We start from the raw sequence: 12,596 nt of genomic DNA, 5'->3' as shown, positions 1-12,596 counted from the left end.
AAAATTTTCAGAGTCCTTGGCAATGGCCACTGCTCCAGGACAAATGTTGGCCAGATGCCTACTCCGGCAAGGGAACTGGCCAGCAGGGAAATAGTCTCCAGATGCTTTGCAATTTCCTTATATCATATTTTCAAAATATATTGCTTGGATCCTTTTCTCAAATCTTCACTAATTTTTAAAGCACTAAATAGAATTCTCTGTTAAGAGAAGAGCAACTTCACAGTGATAAGTCCCCTTCCCTAAGAGAGTGAGAGACAAGGTGAGGACCAACTACAGGAGGTGCTAGAGGTGCATATGAAGAGAAAGAAGACAAAAGCCTGTGGGCCAGAGGATGTGGAGCTCACTGCCTGCATGGAGCAGAAGTGCATGGCAGATCTTTGCTTCCTCCTCCCTTCCTGCACCAAGCTCTGCACAGCAGAAGCAGCAGAAGATGACAATTAACGTACTTATAATGCATAACTCAATATCATGTCTGCAAATAAGAGGGTGGAAATCTTGATCTCCAATTGGTGTTAAGCTGGTAAAACCAGAAGAATTGTAAAAGTTAAAATTAAATGGGCCGACCCTGAAGAAAAGGTGAGATGTAATTTTCTTGCTTTTAAAACACTTGAACCCAAACCAGAAAATCTTCTGCATGCTATCGCTGCAGGCTCCTCACACCTATAGTAGACTATTTAACAAGCTCTAGGTTTGTTTGACCAAGTCATATATAGCCCGAGCTTCCTGGATGGCCAAGAATCTATAAGCTGGGAAGTGAATCTTTTCTGATTCTAGCATTTTATAATCAGGGCTTCTTGATTTCCATGTGTGCCTTCTCTACTTTGCCACTCGGTTGCTGTGAAAAGATTATGAGGCATAAAGGGTTTATTCCAGCATATATGGTGCCCATCCTGGTCCTAATCCATCAGTGCGGGGAGTCAGAGCAGGAGCTGAAGCAGAAACCACAGAGGGATGCTGCATACACATTGCTTCTCATGGCTTGCTCAGCTACTTTCCTATACAGCCCAGGACCACCTTCCTAGAGATGGCATCACCTACACATCAACCAGTACTGTGGGACATGGTCTTGTACCCTGTAAAGATTTATCACTTGTATTGGTTTAAGAAAAATGCTTCCAGAGAGGAAGTATTGGTGGGGCGACCAGAATAGGGAAATTCTGGGAAGAGGAAAGGCTCAGTCTGTAGTTGTCACCCAGATACAGGGGAAGCAAGATGAGAATGCCTCACTGACAAAAGGTACCAAGCCACATGGCTAGCACAGACAAGACTTATGGGTTAATGTAAGATGTAAGAGTTAGTTAATAAGAAGCCTGAGTTAATAGGCCAACCAGTTTATAATTAATGTAGACCTCTGTGTATTTCTTTTGTACTGAATGGCTGTGGGGATTAGGCAGGACAGGAACCCTCTCAACAAACCAGCAATCAAGAAAATGCTCCACTGACAAGCCCACCAGCCAAGGTCCAGACAGCTCCTCAATGGAGCATCTCTCTTCCCAGGTGACTCTGGGTTGGACGAAGCTGATGAAAACAGCTAGCGCAGCCTGAAACTAGAAACTAAAATCATTTTAAATATTTGTATATTTTAGAATAAAAATTGCCATTCTGGGACTTCCACAGCCTTGGAGCCAAGTTTCCTGACAGGAATGGGGAAGTCACTTAACAAGGGGCACTAGCCCCTGCCACCTGTGCTTTCCTCAGGTCAGAGCATCTGAGCTTTGAAATTCATGAAAGGCAGAAGTGACTCTGGCTGCCTCCTGCCCGTCCCGTGCATAGTCTCTGCATCATGTCCATTTTACTCGGAGGCAACGCCATCCATACCTGATACCTTTACCCCAGCCTCCTCCAGCTCCACCACTGGCCACGTCAGTCATTACCCAAATGTGGCCCAGCTGAATCCTGCCCAAGTGCTCATCACAAGCAAGGCACCCTCTTGCTGATGCAGTTTAGGGAATGCTCAGCATGTATGGGTCCCTGGGGGGCTTCACTGGGAGTCCCTGGTGCTGAGTTCTAGGCACAGTTTCACACTTTGTGCTTCTGCAGTTCTCTCAGCTTTATTTTAAAAAAAAAACCAACCTCCCCCCCTCTCCCCCCTCTCCCCCCCTCTCTCTCCCTCTCTCCCCATCTTGCACTGGGGCATGCCCAGTTCAGTGTTTCCATTTCTACAGAGTGTAGTCACGCCTCTTTCTGCATGTTCATCTCCCATTTAACCAGCTTTGCAGGGAAGCAGGAAGTGCTGAGTTCTAACTTTTCCAGGGCTGGGGGTAAAGACTGCAGGTGAGATCCACAGTCATATTCTCCTCCCACCTCTCACCAGAGAGGATCTGACAACAGTCATAGAGACCTCACTGCTGAGATGTCCCCTCCCCAGGGAGGCCTCATCCCTCACACTCCTCCCTGATGCCTTCAGCCCATAGCTAAAGACTGGTACAGCCCCTTCCCACTGTGGTTGTTCTCCCCTGCAGCATCACTTCACGTATCTGTGGAAGAGCCTGAGAGATGGGTCTCAACTGGCTCACGGGGGAAAGAAATGGTGCGCATCAAAAGCACCTGAGTGGAGTCACCGGAGAAGCTAGTGAGCAAGCTCATTATGTCACTGAGGAGGAGCAGCTGTGGGAAGCTTGAGATCGAGTCCACGCTCACAGGAAAGAGCTTCCGTGGCCAGGATGTCTGTACATACACGGTCACTGCTGTCACTACATTAGCGCAACAACACAAATAACATCCTAAGCAAATTATCATTTTGAGATAGCAAAAGAATTTCACATCCTAAAGAAAACGGGAGTCTGAGATGAAATTAATACACATTTATGTAAAACAAAAATGTATGACAATGAAGTGCAAGATTTTTCTAGATTAAAAAGTGTTCTCCCAAGTGCAAGGACAGCATGTTTGCACGCAGAATAATTACCCAGCATTAGCCTGATCCTCACAGCAATTAAAGCCCGCTGCCCACTTGGTTAATTGAGCAGGCTAGTCAGTGCCAGCCCCTGCCAGCTCCACTCTCTAGCTGCTGTTGAGGTTCCAAGACAGAATATGTCCAGCCTTGTGCATCATGAGTGACTTGGCCTCATTTCCTCTGCGACCCTGCTGAGGTTCGCACACCACCGCCACTATGCTATAGACAATACTGTAAGATAGGAGCAGTCCTGGGATTTCTGGATCTTTGTGCTTCTAGGATTCCTGCTTGCATTTAGCATTTCTAAGAAATAGTTTTTCTCTCTCCCTAGTTTCCTCCCTCCCTCCCTCCTTCCCTCCTTCCCTCTTTTTTTCTTGCTTTCTTTCCACATGTCTGTGTATATGTAGAGATCAGAGGACAGCTTGCAAAGGTTGGTTCTCTCCACTCTGTGGATCATCAGGCTTAGTGTTTAACCAGCTGAGCCAGTCCCAGCACATGTTTCAAGACAGCTTCTTCTGCTAAATTTCCCCCAGAAGATTTTCTCTATCATCTCCAGTGAAGCATTGGTTTCTAGGAAAGGAGCCACCTAGGATAAATTTAAATAAAGCCCCTGTAGGTTTTCAAAGCTCTATCTTGTCCTACTGCTTTGTAATGTCACACTGTGCATCTCCGCGATTTAAACAAGAGGTGATTATACCATCACTCCCCAGGCCTTGTCATGGTTTCGAGAACTGGACTGTCATTCTGGCAGGACCCATGCCTGGGTTTAGGATGCTAATAGGCCAGGAAGAACCATTTTCTAAGTGCCATGCAAACTTCTTTCTGTTCAGGGGCCACGCCCTCTCTCTAATCCCACCTGCACCCACAGATGAGGCACACAGCTGTGACAAGCAAGTAGCGCTCTAAGACTGAGTTACTTAAACACCCTCTGGGGATGGTGAGGAAAAAGAAAAAGAGGGGAGGTCGTTGCAGGGGCTGGAAGGGCTACACATGGAGGAAACCCATGTATCCCAAACCTGTTAGCCTGAGGACCACCAGGGCAGGGTTAGACTGTATCCTCCCTCCAGAAAGCTACAGAAACTTAGAAGGTTCATAAGCCCCTTACCCAGGGTTGTATTATGAGAGGAGATTATTCCACGGAGCTACCTGCGAGTTGCTCAGGAATTTGCAGGGAGGTGGCTTCCATGAGTCAGCACTCATGCTGGGGTGGGTTTTTCAATGTTCAGCTGCCTCTGAGCCACCTCTCTGTAAAAAGTCCCTCTACTATGCTTTCATCACAGGTAAGTCCCATAAATTCACTGAGTCACAAAGCTAGATGTGGGTGGAATCATTTCTTTGACCTGACACTAATGTCCTATCTGGGGTGAGGAGATATTTGTTCATGTTGCCCCAGGGGGAAAAATCACACAAGACCCTCATAAATGTCAAGATAGTCTCAGTGAGTGGGTAACATATAGAAGAGATGTCAGCAAGGGAATCATGGGGAAGCTTCAATGATGGCTGTGTGTGACGTCACTGCAACTGTGTTAAGGTGTCTCTGTGGTTCATTCAAGCTCATTTTGAAGGGGGATGCTGGGACATCCCATGCCTAGCAGAGTGTCCTGCATCTGCTATGCCAGGCATGAAGCCCCATGAAGATTCTGGGAATCTGAGGACATTCCCTGACCAATCAGGAAGGTGAAGCTGTATGGGGTACACTCTCGCAATTCCACTTTCTGGGGCTATATGTTTTATAATAAAATAAAGAGGGGGCAGGAAATATGTTCTGATAAAAAAATAGAAATGCAAATGTCTGTCTCTAGCTGGTGTTTGTTTTGTTGGGTTCTTAAAGTCACTTGAGCTTTTACAGAAACCTGTCAAGCAGATGTTGTTACTATGATCCCTGCACCTTGTTATTAGAAGGCAGTAGCTTGGTAAAGAGATGAAATGACTTTCCCTAAGTCACACTGTGAAGGGGCGGAGCCAGTGCCCAGCACAGCACAGCTTAGAGCCTGTGTCCTTAGCTCTGTGTCAGCTAAAGCCACGCAGAATCAACATCTGGAAAATTGAATCCTCCTCCAATGTCTGTGGTGTGCGATTTCTGATAACTCACGAGCAGCTGAGCGACACAGTGAGTGACTTGCATATTATCTCCAGTATCAGCTTCCCATAGCATCCTGGAGCACGGTCTCTCAGGCCTGTGACATAGCTTGGAGGGTGAAGGTGGCTTCTCCCAAACCTGGTGACCAGAGTTCATCCCTAGAACCCCCATGGCAGAATGAGGGTGTCACCTACAAGAAATCCTCTGACCTCCACACATGTCCTGTGACACATGGGTACACCGAAGTGCACACACTCACCAAAAACATAAATAAATGTAGCAAAGAAAATTTAAAAAGAAATGCAAGTTTTTCTAAAAAGTCTCCTTTCCCTATATTCTTTCAGTGTTCTAAATTCTCAAAGCTCCATAATTTTTTAAACATTTGGATCATTGATGTACTAATGATGACGCATATTGTACTGAACGGTCAACTCTTGAACACTGTCACTCTTGTTCCCAGAACATCTCAAGATGTAGCTCTCAATAGACTCTTGGCATTGGAGAGAGAGAGAGAGTTAAAGGCAGGTACAGCTAGTATGCCTGGTCATCAAGCCGAACACAGCAGGGGTATTCATGTCTAACTTGAGATTACTTAGACCCTCACAATCAGAGATGTGCCCTCTACCTTGAGGCTTACCTCTGCTTTTTGAGCTCAACCTTGTAATGCTGTCTTTAGACTGAAAAAGCAAGTCCTCTGCTGCCCTTCCTGGCAGGAGGCATTTGGTACTTCCCAGATGCTTTAAGACTCCACCCAAGGTTGCAGTAACTGTACGCCATGTGGAAAATATACCTCAGCTGTGTATTCATGAGTTAGGAAACAACTATGTAGAAAATCCATTAAAGGTCATTATCTAGAGTAAAGGTCAGTAGTGGTGTGCAATTATCTCTGCATTCCAGGACTAGCCTACGAATGGGATAGGAATATCTCTACTTTTATTGTAGAGATTTTTAACGATATAGCCATTTAAGTCTAAACCCTATTCTATGCTTCCTGCAAGGAAAATTTATTTCATATCTTATAGTCAAGGATGTCACGTCAGGCCACTCCCCACATAGGACATGTTCACATCCTGACTACCTCCACTTATGTGGGAAGAATGGAGTTTTCTGCCAGGTGGTGGTGGTGCAAGCCTTTAATCCCAGTACTCAGGAGGCAGAGGCAGGCAGATCTCAGTGAGTTCGAGGCCAGCCTGGTCTACAGAGTGAGTTCCAGGCCAGCCAGGATTATTACACAGCGAAACTCTGTCTCAGAACAAAGAATGGAGTGGTCCAAGACGTTGTCCACTCATTTGCACTTGCAATGTGTATCCTCTGCGCTCTCTGTCTGGGGTTGGCGGGTCCTTCTTTATTATCTGTTTCTCTGACTTCACCAACACAACCAGCTGATCCACTGTGATAACTGGGGACTGTTCTTATGTCACATATTTGAAAATGAGAGCACACTTCAAGTGCACACTCTTCTATGGTGTCATATATGTTAAACAGACAATACATGGAGAACCTTAAATAGGAGCAAGTCTAAGATGTTCAGAGTCGAGTGGCCAGAGGCCACAGGGCCAGCCACCCTTCTGTCAGGAGGCAGCCACATGCAGTGAAGATTCAGTAGCCACCAGCAACACTGTCAGTTCCCTGTGACTACCAGAGTTCTAGCGCCATTCATCAACAATGAAGATCATAGACATTTCTTCTCAGATACATGGGCTGGCTCACCAGCGTCCTCAAAACTGTAAATCATGGCAAGACAAATACATCGTTCCTTTTACTTTCCACTGCGAAATACCAGATATAGTAGGGAAAGGTTTTAGAAATAATGGTCATTATGATATTGCCAAGAGATCCACAGGTCTAGCCATGTTTCATAGCTCAAGTTTGTATTTTCTGTTCTTTTCTATTTTGACATGAGAATAACATGCCTCATGCAGCCTGGTTCCAGTGACAGGCCATTGAGGGAGGACTCTAAACCAGTGACAGAGCAGTGATCTCATTTACGAACAGTGTTCCAACATGTTCTTTTCATTTCTCTCTGTCATGTATGGATCGGCCTCTTCACTCTTGACCTTCCATTGAAGCACTAAGGCGATTTAGGCCTACCTTGGTACACAGCCTTAAACCCTGGAGAGCCGATGCTGTCGTCTGACTGCAGGTGGAGCCACATCTGGTTGCTCATGCTCACAATGAGGTCAGGGACACTGGAGCCTGTGAGCCTGCACAGAAGGGAAAGGATCAGACTTAGAGTACTGTCCACAAACACACACACACACACACACACACACACACACACACACACACACACCATACACCTATAAAACATTCTCTTTCAAAACCTTGTAACAACTTGTCATTTATATAAATATTTAAAGGTTATCATCGCTGGCATTTTTGGTAACTGTCCAGTCACTATAAACACAGCCATTTTCATTTAAAAAAAAATTAGCTAGAGGGGACTGGAGATATTGCTCAGTGGTTATTGATCTTACAGAGGACCTAGGTTCAGTTCTAAGTACCCACATAGTGGCTCACAACCATCTGATAATCTCTTCTGGCCTCCCCTGGCACTGCACACATGTGGCATGCACAGATAGATACACACAGGAAAAACAATCATACACAAAAAAAAAGACCATCCCATTTACTGGGATTGACATGCTCCCTAGGTACAATATTTACAGGGATAAATCAATACAAACCTGGAAAAGCAAAGAGCCAGCTGTGCTAGGTGACAGGGAGGTGAACCCTGTGGCTCTTTACTTTCTTACATGAAACCTTTGCAAGGTGAGAAACCCTATAGGTTCATTACTCTATCTAGTTTAGAATTATGTACCTTGCATACAGAATCTCTTTTAAGATGTATTAAAGGTAATTATGCAATATAATGATATTGAAAAGAACAGCATATGTGTGGTTGAGATAGACAGGGTAGAATTTACTGAACATCCAGGTCAAACGACAAGGTAGTTTTAGGAAGCATTCAGTGTGTATTCAGAAACAGGTCACATCCCCTACTCTGTCAGCCGGTGAAAAGAAACACCAAATCCATCGACTGAACTCAACATGCCGACAGAATAGCATGTTGAAACAGGAAAAAGTGCAGGAAGGAAATCAATTCACCCAAAACAAATGTCCCTAATCAAATAGGAAGCTTCGCTTTCAGCAAAGTGGTTTCGGGAATGTGAACGCATGATTTGCACCATCAATCACAGCAGCCGTCTATCAGCCCAACATTCTCCTCACAGACGGCCTCGAAAACCTGCTTCTTCAAAGGAAGATGAACGGCAGTCATTACATGCCGAGGAACTCAGGCTGCGTTACACTCAGGCTGGAAAAGGAACGTGTTCTGGTGAGCGATGTACGCTTGCTACACACGTATGTCTGAAGATCTGTCTTTGTTGGGAGATTGTTCTCTTGTGTTTGCTTGTTTGATTGTAAGGGAGATTTGTTTGATTTTCTGTGCATGCATTTTGTTGAAGAGTAATCAGCAAACAGCACATGGATCACAATGCCTAGCTCTGTGACTCCTTAGAAAGGGAGCCAGCCTGCAGATCCCCCAGGGAGGCAGCCTCCTGGGCCCACTCTGCTCCCTGCTCTTCGCTCTAGCTTTGCCAAAACATCTACAGCTGTACCTGCCTCCCTAAGCATCCTATAAGTGAATTAAGACTTCGTAAAATACTTTGCTCAGCAGAACTGAGGGAAAGATACTCATGAGTTTCCTTGTTTTAATTTCTACTTAGAATTCATTTGTGTGTGTGTGTGTGTGTGTAGAAGGTAATTAATGCTAGTATTTTTATTTTTTTCTAGTAAAACACTGTATTAATAAAGCTGACAGAGGTAACATAAAGAGCCTACATGTATTCTTTCCTGTCTCCTCCAATGCTAAGATTTTACAGACCTGTAAAAACTGTCACAGCATGGATGGATGACCTACTTGTCTTGGGAGGCCCACGTGATCTGTCTGCCTCTGTCTCTGTGTGTGATTGTGTGATTGTGTGATTGTGTGTGTATGTGTGTATAAATCTCTTCAACACATGTGTAGTCTTGGACGTCCAGGTTGTGGTCAGTACAGTGAAATTCCCCACAGCCCATCTTCAAAGACGTGCCACACGCCCTCTCCTTCTTGCCACATATCGCTGGCAACCACAAGTCTGTCTCTAGCTCTAAATTCCTTCATCATGCTATTGCATGAATGAGACCACAGTTTGCCTGTTTTAAAATTGGCTTTGTCTGCTTGGCTTAGTTCCCCAGATCAGTCATATGACTTGTATACTACCAGTTCTTCCCTTCCCATTGCTGAGTGGGACTCCCAGGTATGGATAACTCAAGGCCTGCTAAAATGTTCATGTGCTTGATAGATGACCCATAGGGCTGACATAACAGGTGTGCAGGTTTTCCACCATATAACTCTTCATGTTACCTGTTACAAATTCCCAGGCATGCGATTTGTATTTTCTGATTTCTGTTTCCATTATTTTGACTTCTGTCTTCAAGGGTCTAGACTGAGTGTTCTATTTACATTCCCATCAAGGGTATCTGAGCAGGAAAGTTCTTCGTATCTCCAATGGCGATTTAGTGTGGCCAGGGTATATTTAAGCACCTCTTCTGCTAATTATGTAATGACCTCTCAAGGGTTTTGCATTTACTTTTGGCTGATCACTAATGGTGCAGCTAGACTTTGTCTGTTTCCTATTCACGCTGTTTAGTAAAGGCCTTCATGTCCTATGTCCCTTACTAATGTCCGTACTGATCATCCTTAGTCTCTCTAATGCAGGATTAGAAGCATCCTTTGTCTTCCCAAACATTCTCACCCAACAAAGGATTTGTGTTTGACCAAGCTGCCTAAACCAAGAATCAGAAATATGCCCTTGAAAGGAAATGTTTGCAGGATGAGAGGAGCACACCTTTCCTGTCCTGCTGGTTTTTGAAAAATCTCAGGTGCCTTGCGTTTCTCATTGCGGCCCATGAGGTCCTCATGCACATCAGCATTTATTTAGTTCCGCAGCTACTCTCAACTAGTCAAGGCTGCTGTATGTAGAGGAGTGAGGGTTCTAGCTACTCCTTTGCCCCTTGCTTAGTTTATTTCCATTTTCTTCCCATTTTCCTTTCTTAGGCAGTCATTCCAAAGTATATGACTATGCCACAGGATGATCTAATTCTAAAGCCATTGCTTTGTATCGGGGCAGAGAGAAGAAAGAAAAGAGAGCTGTTGTGTCCTAAAGTTCGTGTCAACATCCCCAAAGTATGAACATCCAGGCCACCTGGTGACGACAGGGGATCAGAAATGGTGCCCACAGCGCTCTACAGTAAATGGAGGGTCTGCTTTTTTGGCTTGTGCCCACATCAGGTCTTTGCTGGCATCAAACCCCCTCACCTCGGATATCACTGCATGCTCACCTGCCCTGATGTGACAGTGCATGGGTTACTATATCTCTCCCATGGGAAGTTTGTGTTTCAAGTGGATAAGATATGATGTAAGATGTCTCATGATTCCTTGATTCTTTCAACACAATGGCCCCTCATTGCCATGCCTTGGAAGAGCTTTGCCTTCTTTGCTGTCTACCCAAGATTTGTTGCTGTTCTCAATGAAAGTTAGCAGAGATGTTTTGGAGGTAAATTGTGAGGCAACTGGCCTAGTTTGTGCCCACCTTTCTGTGCTTTCAAATGAACATCTGAGCTCTGAGCACACACAATCCTGGTTACTTCACTCCCTACAGAGTTGACTCCATAACTTCCTAGAGACAATTGCTATTGGGTGCCTTGTGTCTTGCTAGCCCAGACTCCTGGTAGTGGTCAACTCTCCTGTTTCTGAAAACCCTCAGCATTCCCACCCATTTGACAAACCCCCATGATGAGTCCATGTTAAAAACCTTGTCTTTCTTTTCTTTTCATATGTGAGTGTGTTATTAGGTGTATGCACATGTCTATATCCATGTTTACATGTAGGAGTCCATGTGGAGGTCCAAGGCAGGATGTCAGGAATCATTCCTTTACCTCATTCTTTGTGGCAAGGTCTCTAAACCAAACCCAGCACATAATATGGCTGGTCTCACTAGTCAGCTTGCTCTGAGGATCCCCTGTCTCTGTTGCTTTCCAAGCCTAGAACCATAGGCAGACCATGCACCCAGCCAGCATTTCTGTGGCTTCTGAGTATCTGAGCTTCACTGTTGCCATTATTTGCTCAGCAGTCCCTTCATCAGCTTATTGGTCTCAGCCCAACAGCACTCCTTCTCCTGGGCTGAGGTCCATGTCCGTTTTCTCTGGTTTCCTCTAGTTATTGTCCGTAGCATTGCCTTCCTCTTCCTGTTCTTTCTTGCTCTTCATTCCCTGCTCTGAGCTGGCACTTGCTTCCTTAGGTGAATGAGGAGAGACAAATGGCAATGATGAAGGCCGGAAGCCTGAATTCCTCTTGATAGCAGGAAGCTTCTGTTGAGAAAAATGAGGCCAGGGAGGATTTCCTGACTACAGTGACCCTCAGCCCCCCAGACACTGTCTCTTCCTTTGCTAAAGATGTGGGAGTGTCATATCAATCTGTTGATTTCATTGGTTAAGCAATAAAGAAACTGCTTGGCTGGCCCTGATAGGTTAAAACATAGTTGGGAGGAGTAAACAGAACAGAATGCTGGGAAGAAGAGGAAGTGAGCTCAGACTCGACAGCTCTGCTCTGGAGCAGAGACACTCCATAGCTCCTCTCAGAGGCACATGCATGATGAAGCTCCTCTGACCTCCGACCCAGGATGGACGTAGGCTAGAATATTCCCGGTAAGACCGGTGCTACACTTTATTAGAGATGGGTTGATCGGGATATCGGAATTAGTCAGTAAGGACTAAAGCTAATGGGCCAAGCAGTATTTAAAAGAATACAGTGTCCCTGTGATTATTTCGGGGCATAAGCTAGCAGGCGGCTGGGGTGCTAAGGACGCAGCCCCGCCGCTCCTATTACAACAGGTTTGGTCTAACCATAGGCCATCCCTGAGCAGTCCATTGGGTCTCTCTTCACTTAGCATCTTCTCTGGTTTCTTTCTTGCCAGGTATTTAAGTTGTTAAGAAACATAAGTATCACACAGAAAATCCACACCCATTGCAAAGAGGCATACTTCCAAAGTAACTAACTACTTCAGGCTCACCCTGAGGTGTATGTTTAAATTTCTTTTATTTGTCCACTGCACTTTATTTTAATCCAGTCTTACTCTGTGAATTCACTCGAAATTGAATAGGCAAGCATACTGGCAGCTACTCGCATAGCTCACTCAATCAAATGTCAAACCCTGTTCCTGCAGTCAGTCCCATTTTAGAATTTATTTTAAGCCTCCAAATTATTTGATTGGCATGCATGCAAAAAAGGCTGCAATCATACTTTGTCACAATTAATTCTTTTTGTACTAATTAGTTGAATGCTAATTAACGTTTTTAACTAGCCAAAATTTAAAAAATATTTTATAGAATGCTTCTAAGTTCAAAGTAGTTTAAATAGTTTCAAACAAAAGGAAACATTGTCTTTGAATAGCTCTTTGAGATTTATAAACTGTAGTTTGATAGCACAGACACAGAGAGAGCTAGAGAGAGGGAGAGGGAAAGAGGGAGAGGGAGAGAGAGAGGGAGAGGGAGAGAGAGAGGGAGACGGGGGGAGGG

The 12,596-nt window shown here is 44.9% G+C and overlaps 1 protein-coding gene across 1 annotated transcript in view; it reads right to left on the bottom strand.

Moving 5' to 3' along the window:
• Positions 1-12,596, bottom strand: part of Csmd1 (CUB and Sushi multiple domains 1) — a 1,119,426-nt gene that overhangs the window by 286,679 nt on the left and 820,151 nt on the right. Inside the window, exon 13 of the mRNA XM_050136505.1 lies at positions 7,068-7,180. Coding sequence (XP_049992462.1) covers positions 7,068-7,180 — 113 coding nt within the window. The remainder of the gene's footprint in view (positions 1-7,067; positions 7,181-12,596) is intronic.

This window comes from Alexandromys fortis, unplaced genomic scaffold (assembly GCF_014885135.2).
Source record: "Alexandromys fortis isolate MF-2015 unplaced genomic scaffold, M_Fortis_MF-2015_v1.1 scaffold_3, whole genome shotgun sequence".
Lineage (NCBI taxonomy): Eukaryota > Metazoa > Chordata > Mammalia > Rodentia > Cricetidae > Alexandromys > Alexandromys fortis.
Note: the sequence above shows the minus strand (reverse complement) of the source record. Positions and strands in the feature narration are given on the sequence as shown.